The 26,998-nt window shown below is 38.5% G+C and overlaps 4 protein-coding genes across 34 annotated transcripts in view; 2 read left to right on the top strand and 2 right to left on the bottom strand.

The window, feature by feature from the left end:
• LOC130414614 (mucin-2-like) overlaps positions 1-10,437 on the top strand; it is a 112,603-nt gene extending 102,166 nt beyond the window's left edge. For all 30 annotated transcript variants that reach the window (XM_056740605.1, XM_056740604.1, XM_056740626.1 and 27 more), the window contains one exon: positions 10,374-10,437. The gene's annotated coding sequence lies outside the window, so the exon portion shown is untranslated. The remainder of the gene's footprint in view (positions 1-10,373) is intronic.
• LOC130414617 (receptor-type tyrosine-protein phosphatase eta-like) lies at positions 5,085-14,867 on the top strand. The gene is made up of 8 exons (XM_056740627.1): positions 5,085-10,461; positions 10,766-10,856; positions 11,379-11,452; positions 11,542-11,676; positions 12,742-12,858; positions 13,063-13,223; positions 13,304-13,439; positions 13,766-14,867. The coding sequence occupies exons 1-8, from the start codon at positions 10,363-10,365 to the stop codon at positions 13,898-13,900; spliced, it is 948 nt and encodes a 315-aa protein (XP_056596605.1). The 5' UTR covers positions 5,085-10,362; the 3' UTR covers positions 13,901-14,867.
• A 3,820-nt stretch (positions 14,868-18,687) lies between these two features.
• Positions 18,688-26,483, bottom strand: LOC130414241 (general transcription factor II-I repeat domain-containing protein 2-like). The gene is made up of 2 exons (XM_056740050.1): positions 26,084-26,483; positions 18,688-19,085 (listed from the first exon to the last, which is right to left on the bottom strand). Exons 1-2 carry the CDS (start codon positions 26,097-26,099, stop codon positions 18,727-18,729), a joined length of 375 nt encoding a protein of 124 aa, XP_056596028.1. The 5' UTR covers positions 26,100-26,483; the 3' UTR covers positions 18,688-18,726.
• si:ch211-236l14.1 (uncharacterized) lies at positions 22,027-25,809 on the bottom strand. 2 transcript variants are annotated; one of them, XM_056740048.1, is made up of 11 exons: positions 25,396-25,809; positions 24,770-24,956; positions 24,446-24,674; positions 24,090-24,366; positions 23,836-24,013; positions 23,651-23,727; positions 23,399-23,579; positions 23,058-23,306; positions 22,777-22,948; positions 22,553-22,701; positions 22,027-22,471 (listed from the first exon to the last, which is right to left on the bottom strand). In XM_056740048.1, the coding sequence occupies exons 1-11, from the start codon at positions 25,675-25,677 to the stop codon at positions 22,224-22,226; spliced, it is 2,229 nt and encodes a 742-aa protein (XP_056596026.1). In that variant the 5' UTR covers positions 25,678-25,809; the 3' UTR covers positions 22,027-22,223. The 2 variants fall into 2 exon arrangements, with proteins under 2 accessions (XP_056596026.1, XP_056596027.1); XM_056740049.1 differs by having other exon boundaries at positions 24,090-24,273.
• Positions 26,484-26,998: the final 515 nt, after the last annotated feature.

Below are 26,998 nucleotides of genomic sequence, written 5' to 3'. Positions count from 1 at the left end.
GTAGTTGTCTTCAATGATTCCAGCGCCGCTTTCGTCCGGAACATCTATATTATTTTTCTGCCCATCGCTCCTGTTCTTGCTCTTTTCTCAGACATCTCAGACATGCCTCTCTGGTATTGCGGTTGGTTTTCGTCTCCTCATAGACATGTGAACACTTTTGTCACATGGTTCTTACCAAGTGATGACATCTTGTAGACTAGTTCCAGTAGATTCTTGCCGTTCGATTCGTCAGTCTCCACCACATATTCATTTCATGAGGATGTGGAGGACCAGGGTGGTCCATCAATGTGTCAAAGGTAGCGCTTAATCCATCGTTGATCTATCGTTTCCTTCGAATTGTTGATCCTTTGCTCAGAACAGAAGTGTAGTGTCACTCAGTTTGTCAAAGTTCTTTCCGGTGTCAATCGTTTCATCAAGCTTCACAGTGTCATTTGATGCAGTTCAATTCAGGGTTACATTGACCAGTTGTTTGCTAGTCGTGTCAGTAAATCTGGTTCTCTCTAAGATAGAAGCCATTTTCTGTTGTCGGAATAGTCATTCGATGTGGTCGGGAAGACTTGTCAAGATGCTTGGGTCCATCGCGTTACATTGCCTTATACATGCCCTGGGACCCACTCAAACTGGCCCAGATGAAAACCGTCTGGACGATGCTGTCTTCAGATATAACACTCACTGGCGCCACCCCTTGCTGCTATTTAGATCAGGTTCTGCTGCTCACTTGTTTGGCAACTTCTCATAATTCGGGAAGATACAATGACAAATACACATATGTGCACCCGGTGCACTCAGTTTTGATTATATCAATAAAATAATAAATGGAAATTACATGCTATATGTTTTAGATGCAAAAACAATAAACAAAATAAAACAAAACAAAATAGAATTCACACATGTTCACCAAGTGCACTCTCATAATAGTGTTTGATTATAGAGCACTAATGATTAACTGAAACATCAAACATTGAAACGTGTTGATGTCAAAATAATAAAAAGTAAAACAAAAATTAATCTAACTACCTGCCTAACAATGTCTAAGGTAATATCTAAAACTATTCCCACACATGATTATACAATTCTAAGCTCTTCTCTCTTGCTGTCCAAAAAAAAAAAAAAAATTTGTAATTCATGGGACACTTGTCTTTCTCATCGTGTTCCTCATATTTGCTTATAACAGCTAACATATTCAACATATTTTCTTCATTGTTTTATTATGCACTTAATTCCGTTCTCAACATCATCTGTTTATCTGTAGCAGTCACCACCATAGCTCTTATAACTGGTAAAAGACAGCAAAATATTACAGAAATTATAGTAAATCCTATTGCTGCAAAAAACTCCTATCTTTATTGGCCATGAAGTTCATGATCCAAAGAACGAGTCCAGCCATGTTTCTTTGTCTTAGCCATCATTGGCTGTTATTTCATTTCTTAAGTTTCTCAATTTTTCCATAGCTTTTGTGAACGACCCATAAGGGGCAATATTGTTTGAAATTTATTTACAACAGTCCTCTCCAAATATTATGCATACGCCTCTTTTTTCTGCTAAAACTCAATTCAGTCCTTGTCTTTTTTGTCAGGCCATTTTACTTGTTGGTGCCAAGCATTTTTGGCCTTAAATTCTTATCCCTACATATTCAAAAATAATCTGCTCTGGGCACACCCTGCTTTTCATACAGTAAAATTATTTGATATGCTAATGTTTGATTCTCACAATTTTACATACCTATGATTTTTTAATTGTCAGTTATTGTGGCTGAGGCAAACCTGTTATTCAAATATCTTGCTGTTCGTTTTTCAGCAAACATTTCTGTATTAAGATGCCAAATCGTTACACAATTTCCTGGGAACATGCCCATCTGTGCCTCATTATATTTACTTATTACTTATTTTGTTCAACAGTTATTTATCCAGAAATCATTTAATTGAAATTAAGAATCTTTTACAATCGCATATGGTACACAAATGGTTAAGTTTCATTTTCTGCAATTTGTCGTCAATATGATTGGTTTTGCCTTCTCACTTAAACATTAGTTGTTAACTTTATAAGGATAGCTAAATATAGTTTAATGTTATGACAACCGATTGTTTCATATTCATTTATTATATACATATTTTACATGCATTTTTCCAATTGATCTAAAGATATTGCCTCTGTCTAAACGTTAGTGATTAGTTCTGCTGTTTAGGGGAATATAAAATATATATCAGGAACATGATATCAATTTAAAACTAACTAAAGTAAGTCACTTAAAAATCTTCTCAATTTCTTTTGTTTATATCATTTATAATGATTTCAGTATGCTATATCTAAACCATAAATGTGCTCATATTGAGTTTAAGCATCCTCTAGATGCCTTTAAACGTACAGTAATACTCAGTGGCTAATTGCATATTCTTTTCTATGAAAACTGATCTTTCTGTGGACCGCAATAGACATTGTTCTTCATTGCTGTCACTGTTATCGACACAGTGTATAAAACTATTTAAAATAAAAAAATATTTATTGTTTAAAGTCAAACGGCGCTAAACTTTAGTGACCCAGTCTATTTAAACCACTATATTAAACACTCTCAACAAATAAGACTGACAGCTGCCCAAAGATGATTTAATCAACAGTTGGTCACTTTTGCCTGACTGGACAGTCAATTCAAAGACATCAGGTCTTGGAGCTGTGAGGCCAAAGAATAATGGATAGCACTCACTTTTTCAACAAAAATGTAGTAAATTTCTCACAGAGCTCAGCTGACAGCTCCCTAAAAATCTGCAACTTTTGATTAATTACAGAATCTATTGTTAAAAATAAAATCCTAGATCTATGAAAGCATAGAGATCAGGTCAGAAAAATATTTTCTATTAAAAATTTGATAAAAAAGTCCTGACGTGAAACATGACGTCCCAATATTTATCAATACCTTTATCACATAATAAATTAGATCAAGTGGACTCACCATTTACTTTATTAGATTCATCATGAATTGCAGTGGGTTACTGTCTTTCATACTCCTTCAGCTCCCAACAGGATGTGTCAGTTTGGTGGTGTCCACTTAACCATTGAGAAGCCAATTGTTAGTAAAGCTGACTCAGGAGCAATTGGTCATGCAACCGTTCCAAAAAATGTCCTTCATAAGAGCCTCTTAAATAACATAATAATCATTAGTTTCCCTGTTTTATACAATGTCTAGTTTTTAAATTTGTTGGTTTACATATGATGGTTCATTAAAGAGAGATTTAGAAAGCGCACCTCTTAGATACGTTTACATAATAAGTTGTTTGATTATTATTTAGACCATTATGATTACTAAATATGGGCTGTGGAGATTATTTATAAAAATAAAAACTTTGCCTATGTTTGTGTTCAAATCCAACCCATTATTATTTCAGGTAATCTTTAAATATCTAATTTTATCCTAATATATAGTAGTTATACTTCAAAGATCACACAACTAGATCAACTAATTCAAAGATCATTATCACTAGTGAAGCCCATAATTCATTTCCGACTTAATATTAATCATATTAAGCATTATTCATTAATTGTATTATAATCTTATGATAATAAATGTGAACCTTCTTTCCTGTTGGCCAAATATAAATGAAAAGGTTTCTAATAATCTAGATTTGCTTAGTACTGGATCCCTCTGCAACTCTCTTTTTCTTGAGTTCAGCTTCATCTCGCTCTTCCGGTGTTGTAAAACTGTGTACCACATATTCTAAAAATTCTTTATGTGGTTTAAAGTTCAGTCCTACTACGTCTTCCAGTTTTGCTTTTACTGGCAGGGGGTCAACAATGTCATCTATGAATATTGCTGCCATAACCTGGTCTTCTTCAGTGTTTTTCTCCAGCTCTTGTTTAATTGTCGTTGCACATAGGTGGCTTGATTCTCTTTATCTATCATCTGATCTCCCTTAAGTTCTTTTTGATCAATTCCGGTTTGAAATTCTCTTCTTGGGGCTCGCCACATATCTTGTTTATGTTTATCAAAGAGCTCTGCGTCTTATTCTGGGGAGTCAATTGCTCGATTCAATCTAATGTCCTTCAGCATTTCATTTATTTTAGATGCACCTTGTCATTTAGCTAGCAAAGCTTTAATGTCTCCTAGAGCTAGTAGTTTCCCAGTCGTCTCTTCTTCCAGTACCCGTATCCATCGTCCAGCTCCCTCATTTAGATCAGGTAATCGAGCGATCAATCCATCCAAATCCAGTGTGGCCCAAGGCACATAATGTGGCTGTTTATTTTTTTTCAAGATCTCTTTGAATGGGTTGTTTGTAGCGAAGGTTGCTGATGTTGATCCTCTCAGTCTCCCCCCTTCTCTGAGCCAGGCTGGCTGTGGCTGTTTCTTACCAATGTCTTCTAAACAGATGTTTCCAGACATCCATTTGTATTCTCTCTTTGGGCAATCTTTAAATATTCTTGCTTCTTCCTGTTGTTCGGTAACCAGATATCTCCCTCTGCTGTTGTTATCTGGTATATCTTTTCTTCTATGCGGTCATGACGTTTCGTCAATGTTACTTGAGATATGTCTATTCTCCAGACTGGGCAGAGTTGCGTCATCTTCCATGGACCCCGCCTCCGATATGACATCTGGCACCTTGCTTTATCTTATGTTTTTTCTTCTCAGTACTGTCGATGTTTTGTCCGGCTCTCGAGCTGTTTGTTCATATCTCTGTCTTCTAGCCGTCTCTAGCTCTGCAGATACCCCAGCATAAATTGATTTATAGGCGGGTGTAGCATTCCACTCTGCTTTCCCTCTCTTGTGGTACTCTGGCGTGACGAAACAGTTCTCCTGCCGCCTCTCAGCGAATGTGTCTCTTAGAAGTTCATCATCCCTCGACTCCTCTCTTTCTCCCCCTTGGAGGTCCAGCTCTCCTGTAAACTTAAATTCTCCTTTGACCGAAGTCATTTGATTATTCAGCTCATTATCTTCCACAATCAATGGCAGCTGGCTCCTGGATAATTCATATGGTGGTGGACTCATAGCCTTCCTCAATTTTTCACTGACTATCTCCTCATCCTCTTTCAGAAGTTCCCTTGTTTTTCTTCATGTGTTTAGAAAATTAATTCCTTATTTCTTAAACAAATTTAATACATCTTTTTCCTTCTCTTAACTTCTCTCTTCATGCTTTTGTCCCTAGGTTTATGATTTCTTATCAACCCTTCCATTTCTTCACACACTGCCATATCAAAAGTTCCACTTTCTGGCCATGAAGTTCTTAATTTTTTGTTCTCTCTGCCCATTTCTTAGAAATTTCCCCAATCAGTTCTCTGCTCACAGGATATCTTGTTCTTAGTATCTCTACGAGAGTGGAGGCCATTCTCTATTTATTATCTTCACTTAGTCTGTTAGTGGGGCGCCTCTTTGTTTTATTGCGACCTATGGCCCTAGGTTTTGTGGTGTTATCTGCACGATCAGCCTCTTCAGTGTAACGGCCTGAAACTGCAACTACTCTATTTCTCTCTGCTTGTTGGTTGTACACAATATCTTACTTTCCCAATTTATGTATCTTGTTTCTACATAAACCTGTATTGCTGGGTGACTGATTAATCTATAGTTTCTCCCCCCACCTCGTGGATAACCTTGTCTTACTCCTTGCAATAAATAGGGTTCACCAGGTTGTGGATTGGGAATTTTATGATCAGTGAGACACGCTGTAACGCGGTGTCTAGATTGCAAAATCTATTAATTCTATGGAAGCAAACTCCTAAGTAGTTTCTCAATATCTCTACTTTACAACAACTGCCTACTATATCTCTCCAATTTACGTATGGCCACTCCTGCTCAATTTGTTCTAAATTCTGAACTCCCACTAATTCGTTCAAGATATAATTTTTCTTTTCTTCTGTCAGTGGCTTCTTAATGCCTGCTAAATCCCTATAAAATGATTCTCTCCAGAAATGATCACTAACTCCCTTTGTCTCAGTCAATATTCTGGCTACTCTTATTCTCTCAAAATATGATTGTAAGCTTTCCTCATCTAGCAGTTCAATTCTAGCCATATGTTTTTAAAACATCAGTGGAACATGAAAATAATTCACAATCCAGCAATGCTTTTCACTTTTCACTCAATGTAAAACAGTTCTTTTCACAGCAGCACTCTGGTCTCATACGCTCACAGCACGCAGAATACTCACACACTCCAGAGGCCCTTCTGCTGTCTAATAAATCACTTCTCACAGATTCCAGCACACACACACTCAGGCCTTATGGTCTGAGATTTTGATTTTTTCTGTGTACATTCTAACGACTTTATACCATAAAAGTATCTCACAATTTTTAAAACACATTTATAATCAGCAAAATATATCTTCTATTTTTCCGTTTGACAATGCTCTTCGTGCTTTAATCAATGCAGCTCTCTTTTTTTTTTTTTTTGGCTGCCGTTAAGTCTCATGTGCTCACTGTGAGCCAAACACACACACACTCTATGTCCTTCAAATCTTTATCTGACTCCTCTCCTATCTTCTACACACACACTCTTGCTTCTCTCGTGTTCTCAAATAGTTTTTCTATTAAACCCAAATGCACACTTTATTTTGCATTCATGTTTTTTCTCAAATACTTTTATTACCACATGAAACTTTGACACAGACAAACTGTAAAAACTTGCAACTAGTTTCGAAACGCATGCCTCTTTAAACATCAAAAACCTAACACTCCTTCTTCTCATACATTTTACTGGACAAACATTATACTGCAATTTTTATTTGTTCCATGTCCTTTTTCCCATTCACACATATGCACTCTCTCTCTCATTCACTTTTTCATACGCACACACTTGCGGGGCCTCCTAGCCTCCCACTCTCACACACACACTCACACCCTCTTCTTCACACACACAGAGTCTCACAGGCTGAGGGTTTTTCTCTCTCTCCCTCACTCCTGGGTTTTTCTATCGTCACAATTACAATATACAACAAAATATAGTATATATCACAACGCATTCATACCCTCCACGTGACCTGCACCTAACAGGATTTCTCACGCTCCCTAGAGCGTCTTCGCGACCTACGCGGCACGTCCCAAGACGTGACCTGTTTCTCTTAAACAGGAATTTCACATCCTCTCGATGTCTTGCAACAACTATTGCGCACACTCGCCCAGCAGTGTGACTCGCCACCTAAGCGAGATTTATGTCCTCTTGACACCTTGCACTCACCAGTGCGACACGTTTCATTCAACCATACTTACTTACACTCTTTCATACACACAATCACGCACACACATTTCTTGAGATCTGGATACCCTTAAGACTTGGCAAACTAGTGCAATTTCTAACATTAAATTTTGTTCAATTTAGGAGAGGCTTTTAGAGGACAAACGACATTCAGAGTTTACCTTTAGCTGACCGCACAAAACTTATACTATAAAGCAAATATGCTCACCTGTTTTAGGGCCCTTTTTTGTGCGATCAGCTTGTCTGGTTCACCCGTCACAGCCGTCAGCCTCCTCCCCTCTAACCTGGATCACGTCTCGGGGTCACCAAATATGTTGTGGCGAATCGGCCTTCCATCGCAGAAAGAAATCTCAGAGACAAGGGTTCCAGGTGCCAAGAGTTTAAACTTTATTTGCCCGGACAAACAAAGTGGGATATTCAGAGTTCATCTGAAGGGATCCAACGAATACATATCTGACTCCATCTTTTATACATTGTTTCCCAGTTGTTATCACAGTTTAAACCAATCATGTGTGCATGACATCGTCTTCTTCCAATCAGTTTTCATATGATATCACCTTTTCGTTAGCCCGTCCCTCTGCCCTCATAGTTCCGGCCTACCCTATTAAGATTTAATGGTGGCGTGAACTCCTCAAAAACAGGCGCCTCTTATCTTAACACTTTCCTGGGGGTTTCGGGGGCGATACATGATTTAACCATGTTCCTATCAAAGGTGAACTTATGGTTTAGCGATAATAAGCTTCCCGGTGTCATTGGTGGTATGTTATTTACTTAAACTTCCCTACAAAAATGTGTGGGGTGTACGTCTTAGTTCTAAAAGATATATGGCGTGTGTGCAGATGTTCATCAGCTCATACTTATACATGAGGCCCAATATTGTTTCATAAGAATACATGAAACCTATAACGAACTAAATGTATTATTTTATATAAGAAAACTCAACACTATAATAGAAAAACCACCATAGTCGCAGGGGCAGCAGTCTAAGCAGGGATGCCCAGACTTCCCTCTCCCTAGACACTTCCTGCAGCTCTTCCGGGGGGACACCGAGGCGTTCCAAGGCCAGCCGGGAGACATAGTCCCTCCAGCGTGTCCTGGGTCTTCCCCGGGGTCTCCTCCCAGTGGGACATGCCCGGAACACCTTCCCGGGAAGATGTCCAGGGGGCATCCGGAAAAGATGCCCGAGCCACCTCAGCTGGCCCCTCTCGATGTGAAGGAGCAGCGGCTCTACTCTGAGCTCCTCCCGAGTGACCGAGCTTCTCACCCTATCTCTAAGGGATCGCCTAGCCACCCTGCGGAGAAAGCTTATTTCAGCCGCCTGTACCTACAGCTCATGACCATAGGTGAGAGTAGGAACTTAGATTGACCGGTAAATCGAGAGCTTCGCCTTGCGGCTCAGCTTCTTCTTCACCACGACAGACCGGTACAGCAACCGCATTACTGCAGAAGCTGCACCGATCCGTCTGTCTATCTCCCGTTCCATCCTTCCCTCACTGGTGAACAAGACCCCCAGATACTTCAACTCCTCCACTTGAGGCAGGGACTCTCCACCCACCTGAAGTGGGCAAAGCCACCCTTTTCCGACTGAGAACCATGGGCTCAGATTTGGAGGTGCTGATTCTCATCCCAGCCGCTTCACACTCGGCTGCAAACCGTCCCAGTGCATGCTGAAGGTCCTGGTCTGAAGGGGCCAGCACAACGACATCAGCCGCAAAGAGCAGAGATGAAATCGTGTGGTCCCCAAACCCGGCGTCTCCGGCCCCTGGCTGCGCCTAGAAATTCTGTCCATAAAAATTATGAACATAACCGCCGACAAAGGGCAGCCCTGCCGGAGTCCAACATGCACCGGGAACAAGTCTGACTTACTGCCGGCAATGCGAACCAAGCTCCTGCTAAGGCACAGGGATGCGACCCTCTCGTTCACCGGGGGGAACTCCAACACATGGCGGCTGAGCTGGGGGGCTATAAGCAAACCCAGACCAGCCCGCTGCCTCTCACCATGGGCAACTCCAGAGTGGTGAAGAGTCAATCCTCTCTCGAGGAGTGTGGTTCCAGAGCCCAAGCTGTGCGTAAAGGTGATCCCAATTACCTCTAGTCGGAATCTCTGAACCTCACAATCTCAGGCTCTTTCCCGCCAGAGCGAGACCAGCTAGACGATGTCCCTAGAGCTAGATTCCGTGTCCAGGGATCGGCTTGTCGAGGCCCGCGGCTTCGACTGCCGCCCGATCCACATAGCACCGGCCCCTTACGGGCCCTCCTTAAGGTGGTGGGTCGACGGGCGACGTCACTGTCCTCAAATTTATTGGCATCATAAGGGTTTTTTGAACCGCTCTTAGTCTGACCCGTGACCTAGGACCTGTTTGCCTTGGGAGACCCTACCAGGGGCATATAGCCCCAGACAAGATAGCTCCTGGGGTCTTTCGGTTACTCAAACTATATATTAACATTAAAATAACATTAAATTTGTCACACTGTGTAATTTATATATTGTTTAAAATCTTTAAAAGCACAAAATTCAGGACTGAAGGTTTTAGGCCCATTTGAAAATGTAGGTTTAAAGTTAGTCTGCGATGAACTGCTCCACGATGAAGAATTTGCAGCACACTTCTCATAGACAATTTCACAAGACTTGAAAAACACTGGTCCAGATGTTTTTCCTGTTTCATTTATATCTTAGTTTCACATCTAGAATTAGTCTTAAAGATATTCATCTAACATTTTGATTTCTAAATCTTCTTTTGGTTGTATTTTGTTGTTACGTTTGTGCAGTGTGAAACAGAAAGTGCTTCTGGTTGTTTACGTCTTGTGAAATGGTCCATAGGACCATTATAAACTGCTATGCAATGTTTAAATGATCACAAAAACAACAGCAAGCAGAAGTACAAGAGGGCATAAAGGAGGATGAGGTCTCTAGATCACAAGATCACAAAAACTTTTATTTAAATAGACGCATGTGCATACAGTTGGGCCAAGTCGGCCAGTTGTCAGGAATCAATTGTCGCTCATGTTTGGCCACATTTGATCTACAATAAATGAGTCATGCGTTTTCATACAAACACGACAGAAAGAAACTAGAAACTTTTTTTCTTTAAAATAAACTTAAACAAGGTCTAAATTGTTTAGGGCAATAACCTTGAGTCCTGTAGTGTGCACTTAGAACTAACATCCTTACCTTTTCTTTCTTTGTTTTATGAAAAGCAGTAGTACTGCTTTAAGATTGGAAGATTTTGAAGAGTATTATAGGAGGAAACATGCAGACTCCAACTGTGGTTTCGCCGAAGAGTATGAGGTAAGCTTAAAGTTCCATTTTGTTGCCATCTCTGTTTGAAACATAAGATTGCAGGTTACTGTACATATCTTACCAAATTTGCAAATCACAAGTGAGCTTATCTTGTGAATCATGGGAAGGTAAATGGACAGCTTTGAACACAGATTGCGTAATCACGTACTTGCATAATAACTGTTCTTAACCAAAAAGGTTACGTATTCCAGCTTTAATGTTTGTATCTGCACATGTGATCTGTCACATGCACATTTGTTCATACATTATGATGTGTAGGTGTGAAAAAGTGGTTTGATTTGTATTATTGCAGGAGTTGAAAACTGTTGGAACTGCTCAGGCCAAAAATTCAGCACTGTCTATTGAAAACAAGGCAAAGAACCGCTACAATGATGTGTTACCTTGTAAGTACACAACATGTTTTCAATGAACTTTTTTGCTGTTTTAACTGTTTGAACTTTTTTTATATCTCAATAGCAGTAAATGAAGTAATAATCATGTACACAAGAACAACATAACTAACAGATTTTCTAATATGGAGAACCAATATTACAATATAGCCATACGCCTGAAAAAAAATTCCAATAGAGTACTACATTTAAAAAAAAGGTGCTATATAGCACTAAAACTGGTTCTCTGCTCGTAATCATAGGGGAACCACTTGACTATAGAACCATATCTTAATGCCATGCAGGGGCTGCCAGGTTCTTTATACAGAAACGGTGCTATATGGTTCTATTTAGCACATCATTCATCCCACAGAAACGCTGAAGAACCACTAAAGCACCAAGATATGGTTCTATATAGCACCCAAAGTGGTTCCCCATGATTGTGACTGAAGAACCATTTTTAGTGCTATATAGAACCATTTATTTTTAGAGTGTGTAATTTTTCTATAACTATTTGCCTTATATCTGCCTTTTAAGATGATGCTTCAAGAGTTAAATTATCTATGTGTGGCAACCCTTTTGACGACTACATCAATGCCGACTACATTCCGGTGAGTATAAATACATTTTTATTTAAAAATGACCACATGTCAGCAAAATCCAAGTTATTTACTTTTCACATGAATCTTTTTATGGCCAGGGCTACAATTCAAGAAAGGAGTTTATAGCCGCTCAGGGTCCGCTACCTGTCACAGTGAATGAATTCTGGAGAATGATCTGGGAAAAGAACGTCTGCACCTTAGTGATGCTGACCAAATGCAAAGAGCAGGGACGAGTAAGTTCAAGACTTAGTACATTATTTGTCGTATCAAATCCTATCAAGTGGTGGGAATATGATTCAAGTGACAATGGGCCTCATTTTTGAAACACGAGCAGAACGATTTTTTGTGTAAATCGTTCGTAAGGTCGTTAAGATGCCATTTTTCACATTCATGAAAATGTTTGTATTTTCTAAATGTTAGTTGATAGGAAAGATATGTACACCTGCTCCATAGCACGTGTAAATAAAACCGCACGTAACGTTCTGTACTCTTCTAGACAAACAGATGACACTGCATTTTGATGCACTATGTATCATAATGATATTTCACGAGTTCTTTTGCACTCTCTTTTATAATTTTTTACCTTTGGGTAAAGCGGACAGCTCGTAACTGTCCTTATTGACACAGCCGTCCAATAACAGCGGGGAAGAGGTGGGACAAACACTACATTGACCAACCATCATACACAACAATGGAGAATGTAAAATTAATGGTTACTGCATTTTCATATTAAGTAATATTCTTTCAAAATAAAATACTAGTAGGCTTACAGTTGCGGATATTCTAAATCACACCAACCAACGCTTCTCCGGAATAACGCGCAGTGCCTCCAAAGTCTTCTCAGGCACCACCACCAAGTCGTTTTCAAAAGAGCATGAGGTATTATTATTTTAGCTGGCTAAAAACGCTTTGGTGGACTCAGTTTAATGGATTAATTTATTGGTAAGCATGCAATAAAATTAAGCCAAACCAGAGAATGAAGTCCAGAGGATCCCGGCATTCCAAGATACGTAATTTGCATATCTTTAATTCATAGGCGGGGATTATGCTAATTTTGAATGAGCGTACATGCGTGCCCGATTTACGAGTGATTGGAATTCATTACCATATACAGATTTTACTATCAAATCTGACGTTCACAAAGTATTTGTGAATCTGGAGGAAAGTTTTCGGAAAGGTCTGTTTTACGCGCAAATTTCTCTGAATTTACTCATATATTTACGAATGTTTCATGAATAAGGCCCAATGTGTATTATAGATGGAGTATGCTAAATTGCATTTTCTGGCATTTTCTTTAGATCAAGTGTGAGAAGTACTGGCCATCTGGGACTAGTCATTACAATAACATCTCTGTGACGATTACCTCAGAGATACCACTGGAGTGCTGGACGATACGAGACTTTAGCGTCAAAAATGTGAGGCAGTATATTTCTCTTCAGTGCCCTCAACAAGTCATTTTAAAGCACTTTAAGTTAGACAAGTTTCAAGTTTGATAAATGGCATATACAGAATAACAAAGAATAAAACATGTTTATATTGCGTGCTATTATGCTTTTTTATATCCAGAGGTTATGACTTTACATTTTATATAATGTGTTATATAATGTTACTTATAACAGCTGAAAACAGCGGAGACACGCAATGTACGGCAATTCCACTTCACCGCGTGGCCAGATCATGGAGTTCCACAGAGCACTGAACTTCTTAATGACTTCAGACATGTGGTGAGAGAACACATAGACCAGTACTCTCGTCATTCGCCAACTATAGTACATTGCAGGTAACCAGACATACAACATAGACATAATCAACAAATATGGAAAAATCTTTTTTTCATTGCTAACCATCCTACTTCTTCAGTGCTGGTGTAGGTAGAACAGGGACCTTCATTGCGATCGACCGCCTGATCTTCCAGATTGAAAGAGAAAGCATGGTAGACGTCTATGGAATTGTTCATGATATGCGAATGCACAGGCCTTTCATGGTGCAGACTGAGGTAAGTGACCTTGTCTCAACTCAACTCAACTCAACTTTATTTATATAGCGCTTTTTACAATTTTCATTGTTACAAAGCAGCTGTACATGAGACACATTTAGTACAAGTATGAATTCTGAAGCAGCCCCCCCTAAGCAGTCTAACCTTGTCCTGTTCATGAACCTTATGAAATGTCAAATAAAAAATACGGAGGGCCACAGGGGGCTCATTTAGGTCCCGTCAATTTCTTATCATACATGTTTCCTTTTCGAGATAATGTCATTTAAGTTAGGTCTTATTGCTGATGTTTATACAATTGTGTCTTATTTGTCTATTTTCTACTACAGGCTCAATATGTTTATCTACAGCAGTGTGCCTATGACATGATTCGATCAAGAACTGGAACCAATGTAGACTTAATTTATCAGAACCCAGGAGCCCTTCATATCTATGTAAATTTTCCAGTTAAGAATGCAAATTGATTATAAAAATGTGATCATGATAGATATTATGCACAACATTTAGTTGTGATTCTGTAATTCATTTCTCCTCAATACATACAATAAAATGACACAAAAAGATATATATAGATAAAATAAAATTATTAGGTAATATTTTGAATAAGAGATTTTTATTTTTTTACTTTGACATAACCAAAGAATATATTTGTATTATGTATCATATTTAAGAGAAATGTCAAACTTCTGTATGTTTCTTCTATTGCGTTTTTATTACGAGAGCTTAATTCTCCATGCTGATATAAGGGACTTTGTGATTCATTTTTATAAAATGTTTCTTTATCAGAGTTTACTTATCAATACTGTTAAGTAGCTTTATGGTTTTTCGTCCTGATGTATCAATGTAAAAGGTATGCTTTCAATCAGAGGGAAATTTCTATTAAATGAAATGGACTTGTAAAAAAATGTGCTTTGTAACATTGTTCAATAATTTGGGACTGAACAATTCTTTTTTTCCAATACCTTATTTTTATTTTTTTTATTTTATTTGATCCTTTTTTTTCCTTTAATTATTTAGCCTTTCAAGGTTTATGACAAAAATTTATGTTTTTACAGTGGTAATGCTTTTGTTGTGATATCCAGACAACTATGTCTAAATTGCTGACCATTGCTAAATTACATGGAATTACATGACTTTTTCATCAGGAATTATAACTGTAATGGTAAAACTGTGCTGTTGTATGTGTTCGTTCTGTGGTATTGTTTGTCATTATTTTATATTTATATATCTTTACTAACTTTAGTTAATTTAACTTTATGTATTTAACACTGTGTATATGAATACAGTCCTTGGTTGAGTAAATTTTGATATAAATAAGCGTCTGCCAAATGCATAAATGTAAATAAATGTAATAATATCATCCGTGGCTTAAACGTGCCAACGTGCAACCATTAAAACATAATAAATGCCTGGATCAATGAGCAAGTGTCATTGTTAGTGACTTGGATATTTTTTGTGGATCGCACCGCAATAGCCAAGTAGTCGCCTACAAACAGGATTTATTTGATCCGATTCAATACTTCCTGGCTTATTTTTAAAAAAAAAAAGAAAACATGCGTTGAAAGCTCTGAAAGCTGGAGCGCCATGCACACTAGCACACTAGCGCTTTTGAGACAATGGCCGTATTCATCATTAAAAAAATATACAACATTCCTAGATAGCAACAAAACCAGCAAATTGTTGCGGACCACATCTGGCCAACATCATACCACCTCATCTGGCCCACAAACCGCATGTAATGATGGCACTTGGTCGGACCACTCCTGTTTGCCAGATTTGGGCCGCAGCCATGCCAAAGCTAAGTCACATGTCAAACAGCAAAACAAATAAAGCAGAGCTGACCCAAATTTTATCAATAGTTAATTTCATTTCTTGCCCAGATTTATCTCAAAACCAACACCTTTCTGTGCTCCAGTTTGACAGAATTTGTATTGAGTTTCATTATTATTATAGTGAGTCATTCTTGATGAACATCTGCTGTTAACAAACATCATCACTGCTCAATAAAAAAACAAAAACTGAAAAAATGTAATTTACCAAAAGAAACACAACAACTTCAACCTAAAATGCAACCCAGCTAACATTTTTTTATATAAGAACGTTACTTAGAGGTTTGTAAAAGTAAAACATCTCTCTCACGTACCTTATCCGCATCGGTTTCATCTATGTGGAATGATCTGCCCGCTGCTACAAGATATTCAGATTCTGTAGCCCTCTTTAAGAATCGTCTAAAACACATCTCTTCCGTCAACACCTGACTGATCAGTGCTGACTTCTATTTATTCTCTACTCTTTATAAAAAAAATCCAACTTAGCTCTGTATACTGTGTTAGGTTATATGAGACCGGTTTTCTTTTTTTGATTGCACTTATGCTTTTTGTTGTCCTTATGGTGTCCCAATTGCTTTCATTGCTTACCCACCTGTAAGTCGCTTTGGGTAAAAGCGTCTGCTAAATGACTGAATGTAAATGTAAATGTGGAAACAACCAACTAATTCAGATAAACAGATCAACCTCAAAGCATGCTGGGAATTATGGGAGTTTTGTGCTATGATGTTACCCAGCATGCACTGCAGCATGAAGTTTTCGTTTGCTGATTGTCACCATTGTTGAGATTCATACACTGATTCTTCATGTCTGTGTGTCTAAATTCTGCTTTTGTTAAAATATACTTTTTTTCACAAATCTTTATAGACTGCAAAATGCAATCAATCTCCCAGATGTTATAATGTTCTTTCAGGATCAGCGGCACAGCAATTTATTCAAATGTAATAATGACCACCAACACCATTGATTATATTATCATTTCCATACCTGTTACAAATGTACTTTAAAAGTACATTTATGTTCAAGTGTAAATGTCAAGGGTCAAGAGCCCACCTCAAGGAAACACTGATCACCATGATGGTGACTTTTGTCAGCTGGGAACGATCTTAACACTAAAAAAACTGACATTTTGACTATATTAAAATGTGACAAACCTACAAGGAACATTCTTATAACAAACGTTTGTCAGCTGGATTGTATTTCAGGTTGTAGTTGTTGTGTTTCTCTGGGTACATAATTTTTGGTAGTTTCGGTCAAACTTTTCCGCAGTGATTTTTCAACAGCAAATGTTCATCACTAATGACTCAATCATCACTATAATAATAATGAAACTCAATACAAATTCTGTCAAACTGGAGCACAGAATGGTGTTGGTTTTGAAATAAATCTAGGCCAGAATTGAAATTAACTGTTGATTATATTTGGGTCAGATCTGCTTTATTTGTTTTGATGTTTGACATGTGGCATAGCTTTGGCATGCCTGTGGCCCAAATCTGGAAAACAGGAGCGGACCGCCCATGTGCCATCATTAATCAATGTTCTGGTGTAGACACGGTGTTAGACAATTTGAGTCTAGTTCGATCTGTCTGGAGAGTACTTTTTTAGATTGATTGATTTTCTGACTAGCATACTTCATCATTAAACCAGTATAATGAGGAAACATCAGATTTTTCTTGCAAATTTGATAGCTTTTTCAATAAACAGTTTACAAAATCCATGTGTAATCACATGCAGTAGGCCTACTGACACAAAATGCTACATATTTCAATAAAATGTCAAAACATCACTTACCTCAACATGAAAGGTTATGAGGAAAAACGAGAAAAATGCTGTGTGGACTGCAGGTCGCATTTGATTTTGGTGGGAAATTTCAAGTGTTTTTCCAAGTTGATGTTTTCCATTGTGTAACATATCTTAAACATATGTGGTTCTCATGTGTTTGTTGTTATCTGGGCCATATACCCCAAAATGAGATCCCGCCATTTCTAAAGTTATGGCAAAACGAAAATGGTCCATATTTGGCCAGCCATGCCATATCCAGGACAGATGATTTTCAGATGTGGCCCAAATATGCTTGCTATCTGGGAAACAAAGAAGGATTCATTTTTTTATGATTTTTATGCAGTTATGATCTGATAAATTGGTTGAACTAACATTCTGCAATGGTATCGGTCAAGGTAGCCAAGCCGGGTTCTAAATCCACTTTCCTGATTTTGCTTGACCTATCTGCAGTGTTTGACACTGTCAATCACCAGATACTGCTAGCAACACTGTCATCTCTAGGAATCTCAGGCACCGCTCTCCGCTGGTCCAAATCCTACCCCCACTGAAAATCCTTAAGGGTGTCATGGAGGGGATCGCTGTTATGGTGGTTTTTCTATTATAGTATTGATATTTCTTATATAAGATTATACTTTTTTAGTTAATTATAGGTTTCATATATTCTTATGAAATAATATTGGGCCTCATGTATGAGTATGAACTCTTGAACACCTGCATGAACAACAAATAGCATATCTTAACTGCACGTACACCACACATAATTTTTAATAAGGAAGTTTGGTTTGTCGCATAGAGTCAAGGACGCTGGTATCTCATAACATTAGCTCTATTAAAAATGAGCTCACTGTTTAGAGTTTGAACACTTGAACATCGGCACACACACCAAATATCTTTTAACACTAAGACGTACACCCCACACACTTTTGTAGAGAAGTTTAATTAATCGCATACATGAGGACACTGAGTAGCTAATTATCGCTAAACAATGAGCTCATTTTTAATAAAAAACAAGGTTCAATCATGTATCGTCCGAAACCCCGGAAAAGTATCAAGATAAAGAGGCACTTGTTTTTGAGAGGAGCACGCTACCATTAAATCTTAATATGGTAGGCCGGAACTATGAGCACAAGAGGGACAGGCTAACGAAAAGGTGATATCATATGAAAACTGATTGGAAGATTATGTCAGGCTAACATGATTGGTTTAAACCACAGGTGCCCAAACGTTTTCCTATGAAGGGCCAAAAAAATTTTTTGACAGGGCTGTGGGCCGAAAAATCTGTGACATACCAAACTGTATGATATTTAAATTAAAGTTTTTTTCCCATTTATTTATGACTTCTTTAGCATTTGATAAAGTAAATACATTACTCTGTGATTTGTATAATGAATGCAGTTTATATTCCAAGGTTCCAAACACAGAAACAGTCACATATACAAAGAAAGATTAAAATTGAGAAACGGTGCAATTGAGCGCACATGAAATCAATTCCTAATACAGCTTATCAAGCTATGACAGCAGTGCAGCCAGTCTCCTCTAATGAGATAAATGAAGCTGGTAAATTGAGTTTTTCCAAATAGGGCTGCAGCTGACTTACTGACAAAGTCAGTACACTATGTAAGTGAGAGTCAGTTAGTGAGCTTCTCAGTTTATACTTCAAATTCATCAGACTAAAAGTCTGCTCACAGAGGAAGTTGATGCCAAATAGAGACAGCATCACTCGTGCCTGTTTGCACATCTTTGAGGTTCCTGTTTGCTGGGACACATTTGTAGAAGTCTATCAACAGATGGGACCTGAACTTGTGTTTGAGCTCTGAATCACACTGAAGGTCAATTAGTTCCATCTGAAGATCATCACTGACTGTGTCCACACTGATGGTGAAGGGTTGAGAAAACAATTCAAAGTCCGCGGCACTGTTTCTGAAATCCTCAAAGCGACGGTCAAACTCCTGGTTAAGGTTGCTGAGAACAGCATCGTACTCGGGTACCTTTTCTTTCATCATTCCTGCCTCTCTAAGACAGGGAAAATGAGCCGATATTCCTGAAATTAAGGATGAGAGAGAGAGAGAGAGAGAGAGAGAGAATTGAATTTGTATACACTTTTATTTTAAACAATAAGGTGTTCACAATAATATTACAAACTCACAAAACAAAAACAAATATAATATATACTATTCATATTAAAATTAGAAACATTTTAAAAGGCAAGCATTAATCCATCATCATCATCTACAGTGCAAAGGACCTCATTTATCCCCCAAATGTACATAAAAGATTCTACACAATTTACCATTTTATAATAAGCATGTTCTATTCTAAGCCGGGCCGCCACCAAGCCTTTAAAAAACATCAACACATCCAGAGAACCCTGTCCTAACAACTTATTCTTTCTTGATTTCCATATAGCAAGTTTTGCTGTACCAGACAAAAAAAAATGTAAAATCAACTGACTTTTCTTTTTTCCTGTATACCTTGGACCATATATAAAGATTTCATACGAGAAATCTTCACCAATTTCAATGAACAATTGAGATAAAAAAGAAAACAAATCGCTTAGCCGAGCACACTGTACAAATAGATGAAACACCATTTCAACATCTTTACAGAAGGGACAACCCACCCCTACAGAAGGATCAATGTGCACCACGTATCTGTTTGTGGCTATCGCCCCATGAACGATCCTCCACTGAAAGTCGCCCATTCTTTTGTCAATGGGGCGTTTATATAAGGACGGCCAGCAGCCTCTAGGGGAGGAAAGAATTCCAAAAAATCTGTCCATTTATTTAAAGCAATTCCATGCAAGCGACCAGCATTGGATGCCTTCACACAGGAGATATTGAGGGCTTTTTTCCCACTTCCTCAAAAACTCCAAGCTGAGGGGTTTCAAAAGACAAAAGACAATTCTCATCATCTTGCCATTCTCCCACTGCAATAGTCACATTCAGAGAAGGGAAAACATAAGGAACCCCCTTTCTCCATTGATCAGTTGCTATAGAGTCATTTGTAAAAATCTTATGGTCCGCATGCAAAGACTTTAAAATTTCCGTTGTAGCTTGTTTCAGCAGCCTCAGAGATCTCACTCCAGTCCTTTCACTCAATTCCTCTAAGCTCTTGGTCAAAATATGTCCCAGCTTTGTGCATCCCGCAGCAGTCAAACATGCACGCAAGTTGGGTCCGGACACAAGTCTTGACGGTAAAAAGTCATTATGAAAAAGTGTCTCTTCAAAAAGCCATAATCCAGCAATTGTGTTCGGTGTACGTGAAATGGTAAACACCTTCCATGCCTCCAGAACTGACTTATAAAAAACAGTCAAATTCACACGGTCCTCATTCTGGAGCTCCATTAAGAACAGATGTTTGTCCAGTCCCATACCTCTGACCCGCCTGAGAAGAGCAGAAGCTGTCTTTAACCATGAAGCATCTGCGTGATAAAGCAGTCTCTGAGCGGCTTGCAACCGGAATGCCATAATTCTGGATCTGATGTCGATCAACCCTTGGCCTCCCTCATGAACCGGAAGGTATAAAGCAGCAGCACAAATCCAGTGTTGTCCAGACCAAAAAAAATTCACAAGTTGCCTTTGAATCTCCTCAATAAGTCCAACAGGTGGCTGTAACACAGTTATTTTATGCCACAGAGTAGAAGCAACCAAATTATTGGTCACTAAAACCCTTCCCCTAAAGGACAACTGCGGTATCAACCATTTCCATTTAGACAATTTAGAGCACACTTTCTCCACTAGCCCCTCCCAATTTTTCTTTCCATAATCATTTGACCCCAAAAACATTCCCAATAATTTAAGTCCCTCTCTGCCCCACTTTAGGTCTCCAGGTAACTTTGGGAGACTCTCAAACTCCCCTTTACCAGCCCAAAAAGCTTCACTTTTGCCCAGTTCATTTTAGCTGATGGAGCTTTCTGATAAAGATTGAGTACCTCAGATAGACAGTTAATATCTTCAGCATTATTTACAAAAACTGTAATATCATCAGCATAGGCAGAGAGATACATTCTTGAGTCTAAAAAAAACCCAGGTGCATTAAAACCTGACAGTCTTTCTCGAAGTCTAAAAAGCAGCTGCCCAATTGCTAAACTGTATAGTTGACCAGACAATGGACAGCCTTGCCTTATACCCCTTAAAATAGGAATTGGCCGACTCAATGTGCCCCCTATCTTCCTACCTTGTGTCATGTGATTGGTCAGATGGTGTAGTCTGTTGTGATTGGTCAAACATGTTCATCATTTGTCTCAAATGGAACGCCTACCATCATTACAGGATTACGGTTTACATGTGGTTGGATGTTTGTATATTATATGTGTAGATAGAGATGGCGGCGATTTTACTGTACCAGTTTGAGCCCGAGTCTGACGAGGAAGAAGACGCTAATGCACAACAAACTCCTCCACGACTGGAGCAGGATGTTAGTCCTGTGACAACTCTTGTCATAAAAACTCTCAGTGTGACAACATGCATGCTGTGTTTAGCTTATCAATGAAGATAATAATTATTTTTCTTAAAATACGTTAGTAATAATATTATTTCGTCTAATTGTGCGTTGTCATGGTACATAGAGCATTTAAAAAGTCGACGTTATGAAAAATTATTGTAGTTTTACCCAAATGTATCTATATAGGTGCACGTGCGGCAAATGCGTCAAACTGCAAAGCGAGGATGAAAATATTTGCTGTCAGGAAGTGCAACAGGTTGTTTACACATTATTATGAATCACTTTATGTTATGAAAAATATTTTCTATCGTTTGTTGCCATAACAACAAAATATATTCTGCAAGGAGTTTTCTGTGTAGTAATTGAATCATGTCATCCGTAAGGTTGTAAGACGCATAGATCAAATTGAAGTCTCACCAACATGCATGATACATCATCCAGGCTTTGAGGCCAACTGCCTTAACCCATATACCCTGCAGAACATCTACAACATCTACAGAAGCGACTACGGCCCAATAAGGCACCGAAACAGCAATGTGTAAATATTATTGAATTGATTTAATAATACAACAATACACTTTTTTATAATTGAAAAACCTTTATCAAAACTGAAACATTTAGGTACACACGTATTTACAAATATGTAATATTATGTCTGTGAATTATAGGCAATTCCGCCATCTGGCGTATAGAAGCTTTGTGAGCTGGTGCTGCTTAGGTCGGCATGTCCGTGTTGTCATTCCATCCTGTGTTGTAGCCCAGATACAGCAGGAGTTTCCAGATCAGACTGGTCAGTATGTTGGCTTTCGACCACCTTTGGAGTGAATCTGGATACATGGTGGGCAATTGCTTCATCCTTTGATGGTCTGTCATAATCTTGAGTCAGGTCTGGGGGAACAGGAATGTTGTTCAATTCCTCAACAAATGGTGTGGGGTCTATTATAACCTCCTCAAAGACAAGACCCAGTAGTTCTTGTACATAATCTGTAAAAAATGTATAGATGTAAATGTTTGTTAACATTATGCAAAACATTACTTATCAATAATAAATGTTTTATCACTTACGGTATGTTGGTTCTGTTTTTATTGGCCGTGCTATGAATTCACCATTTTTGGATTTTGGCAGCTCTAGATTGTACCTTGGCTGTCCTGCTGCAGTAGTGGCTTGTGTTCGGTTTGCATTCTCATTGTAATGTAGCACTGCAAGGTACTGTCTGAAAGGACAAAGCATTCATTTAATTATATAGGCACACATAATAATGACTATGTTTTTTAAACAACTGTATTACCTGCACAACATTCCAATGAAAGGAAAAGACACATTTTTGGGTGTGAATCGGAGAATCAAGCTATGGAATGCCTCCAGCGAGGATGTTTGGAAATGGTGGCTTAGCTTCTCCATGTCCTTGATAACCCTTGTGTTGAAAAGAACTTTTTCAACCTTGCGGAGTGCTACTGACCCTACATTTTCATAAAATGATAAAAAAACGTTACATATAATCTACATAAATGAGTAACATATTGTTTGTATTTCATAAATTTAGATAAAAGTTATGTAAATTTTAAATACCTGGTTGAAACCATTTCTTGGGGGACCTGGAAATACGTACAGGATGTGCACACCTCGGAAAAATGGAATTGTCATGAATGTGAACGTTCTGTAGGTGATTGAGAAGTGACATCCATTTTGCAACCTTCTCTGGTCCTGACGTAGAAGAAGTCGCACACCAGTAAACATGGTTCCGAATGCTGTGCAGCCACTTCTTCAACAACCCACAGTCCTTGTTTTTGGCCAGTTTGACCAACTTCTTTGACAAACCTGATTTACACAAAGCAAATGGGCAGTGACAATGTTAGGAGGGTTGCATAATTTCAACAGCATATTTGTACTTTAAAAGGAGCAAGATTTACCTTTTTCAAAGTGCCACACATCGTAGAATTGAGTTATTCTACGTTCTCTCAAATATTTCTGGATCTGTGGGTGCCGGTCAGTGACAATGTAGTCCACTGATAAACTGTTTTTCTCTACTAGATCCAAACATCTCTTCAGCCCTTCTTTCTCCATATGGGAACTTCCTCCAACTTCATTGCTCTACATAATCAACATAATATCTATATTTGAGTGCATGAGTCATGTTTTCAAATTTAGAAAAGGATACACACCAGAACAAGCTGAAGGTCCAAAACAGTATTGCTTTCCGTGTGCATGACAGAGTAGCTTCCATATTTTGCTGAGTGGCCTAAAACACACAACTTGCTTCATGTTTCAAATTGAAGAATGACACTGTATAGGCATAATCATTTGACATAATAAAATAAACCTACATTATACTTAACTTGCTCCTTACCTGGTGAGTCTGCACGCATATCTCCAGATAGAGCAATTCTTTCCTCCTGGCGTAATTTTTGGAAATTGTTTTGCTGTTCACTTCTCCATCTATGCACAATTGCTGGCTCCAAAAAGTTTCTGCAATGTCTCCGGAATGTATAATAGTGGAACACTTGTAACTTCATGGCGTTGCAAATCTAAGAACACATAAAAACATACATAAAAACACTCCTTAAAAACACTTTTTAGATTTTAAATTAGTTATATACATACTTTTTGAAGACGGAAAAACGATCCTCCCGTAAAATACGTAGCAGCAGATAACAGCAGATTTCCGATGGGTGTACATCCCACTAAAGGTTGGCTCTGCCATTTCCGATAGTACGTACACTTGGGGCAAAGCTGAGTGAATGCCACATATGTTCCCATCCGCCTTTGCTGTACATCCGATTTCCCTCTGCAAATTGGACACGTGTCAAACAGCTCACGGAGACAGGATTCAAAAACAATATATTTGGGGCCAGAATATATTGAACTTTGAGCTTCAGACCTAAGAAAATAAAATTTAAGATAAACCGATTTTAAACTTACATACTACATAACTGAGATAGTACATAATAATTACTTACGACAGTTCAGATTCCACTGGGTTAAAAGTCGAGTCATGAGGTTCTGACTGAAATTGTGTGGCAGATTCTTCCTCCACCTCCTTCTCTTCTTCCTCTTCCAACATCAGTCGAGGTCTTTTGTGTGGTCTGTATTCAGTTGCTTTTACAGGCGTTGATGAAAATTGCATGTCATAGGACATTGATGCAGTTACTGTGCCAACGCTCCCACAACAAGCTGCTGCCTGTGAGGCTGAAACCACAAACACGTGAATTTGTTAGTATTTTTGTACCACAAATTCAACATGACGTATGATGACTACAACATATTTAGGGTTTGCGCTGTACCTTTGCTCCGATGGTGTTTTTCTTTTAGCGTACCAATGGAAAGTTGTGTGCCGACTGATGTTTTTTCCAATTCATCTGTTTGGGTTGCCACCGACACATTGTGTGGCAAGTCACTATGACAACCCACTTCAGCTGATTGGCCTAGACTTGTAATTTGTTGTGACCCAATGGTCTGCTGAGATGTACTCTAAAAGAAGAATTATTTAAATCATTTAATTCCAATCCAAAATTATTTCATAAAACATTCTATTAAGTTCATAAACGTTTAAAGTATTTAGAGAATTAGTTCATCCTTCTGCAGATCCCAGTAAGAAAACGGACATTTACAATTCTCTTGTAACAGTATTATACATGGACTAGTTGACACGGCATACAGTGTACAGTGTTCGTATCTTCAGATGTTATTACAATACCGATAGTACTCGACTTAGTTCTTGAAACAAATACTTTGAGAATTCATGGATTGAACAATTAAATCAGCAGAGTAAATAGCAAGATAAACAAACTGTAACACACCAGAAATAACGCTACATGCTAATCTTAGCGTTATATGCATTAGCTAAACACAGACATAAGGTACGAAAATATTTCTTGAAATTCAGACAAATATCAAAAGTCACACTTACAGGTCGGGACTCGGTGGAGCTAAAAGGTCCAAATAGAGTTGGTATTTCCCCCACTCTCAAGGATAGTCGTTTCACATATCCTGCAGTGAACGCGCCAAGATTATCAAAGCAATCATCGGTGAAATGACGCGCACAGAGTACAACCCTGGGGTTATACTCCTTCGGTATTCTTTGAAAAATGAATTGTAACCATTTTTCCCTCAGACGTTCTTGCTTGGGTAGCTGAAATAAGACGGACTTAGTTTCACACCGTAGAACACAGACTCTAGACATGATACACATGCATCACGAACGCGCGACAGTTTTGTGGGAGGAGAAATAAGTTTTCCCGGCAGTCTCAGCAACACGTTTATTGTATAGTGACGTAGATATTCGTCCACGACTCGTTTGTGTGATTGAGAGTCGACTCCCATTTTTACACGCAAATAACTTCATATTTATTCACCTTCGGACTTACAACTTGGCAGACAGCTTACTTTCAAACACGGCAACATAACAGACTGCATGAAACGTCATTTCCATGATGTCATGTTACGTACGCTTTAACAAATATATAAAATAATACAGCTGATACCACTGGATATGCAGTAAATACAAACTAAATATAATTATTGACTCCACATAAAATGTGCAATATCAGATCAGATATATATTGAAAAGGCTGCTGCCTTTGCCTTGATTTGCTCACCAATGTCCTCTGCCATGTCCACTGCGCGTCGGGTAACGGTTTTCCTTGACAAGCTGATTTGAGAAAATGTTCTTTGACAAACTCTCCAGTTGCGAAGGCCCTTCCACCTTTAGCAATTAATGCAGAAATGTGATAGCTGGCCAATGTGGCATTTTCTTGAGCTGACGAAGGACGTGGCAAAGTTTAGCAAGCAGCTTAATTGTTAGCATTTTGCTTTCGCGCCCCGCCGCTGTACTTTGAGAAAGCAGAAGAATGTTTTGTTTCATAATGACGACAGATTGTACTCTTTCAACAAAGCGACTGACTGTTTGCAAACTAGACAAACTACATTTGAATTAACCTCAGTAAAAAGAAAATCGTTTGCCATTTTTTTTTTAAATGTCTTTTGTCGGTGTGCCACTGCCGCCCCCTCTCCATTATAAATGTTAACGTTCCTTGTCGCAGATCGCGCCGTTTCTGCGAGTCACGTAGGCATGAAGAGTAAATAAGAGTCAAATACGCTTAATCATAAATAATTAATCCTTTACTTTTAACGTACATTAAAGTCACTCAAAAACATTTCATGGAAAATGTTAAAATATTATGTTAAATCAGAAATTAAAATCTGCATGATTGCCGTTTTCCCCCTCTTGCCATATATGGCATCGTGGGATAAAATAAAGGTCGCAGCGGGCCGACTTTGGGCCCTTTTTTTTGGGCACCACTGGTTTAAACTGTGATAAAAACTTGGAAACAATGCATAAAAAATGGGGTCAGATCTTCAGATGAACTCTGTATGTCTCTTTTTGACTTGTTCGAACAAATTATAAGATTTAAACCTTTGAAACTTGGGTTCTTGGTCTTCGTGATTTCTCTCAACATTTGATGATCGAATCTGCCACAACACTGTCCACTGTCCACTGTCCACTGTTCTCT

Source organism: Triplophysa dalaica, chromosome 24 (assembly GCF_015846415.1).
Source record: "Triplophysa dalaica isolate WHDGS20190420 chromosome 24, ASM1584641v1, whole genome shotgun sequence".
Classification (NCBI taxonomy): Eukaryota; Metazoa; Chordata; class Actinopteri; order Cypriniformes; family Nemacheilidae; genus Triplophysa; species Triplophysa dalaica.
The sequence above is the reverse complement of the archived record's forward strand: the minus strand, read 5'-3'. Positions and strand labels throughout refer to the sequence as shown.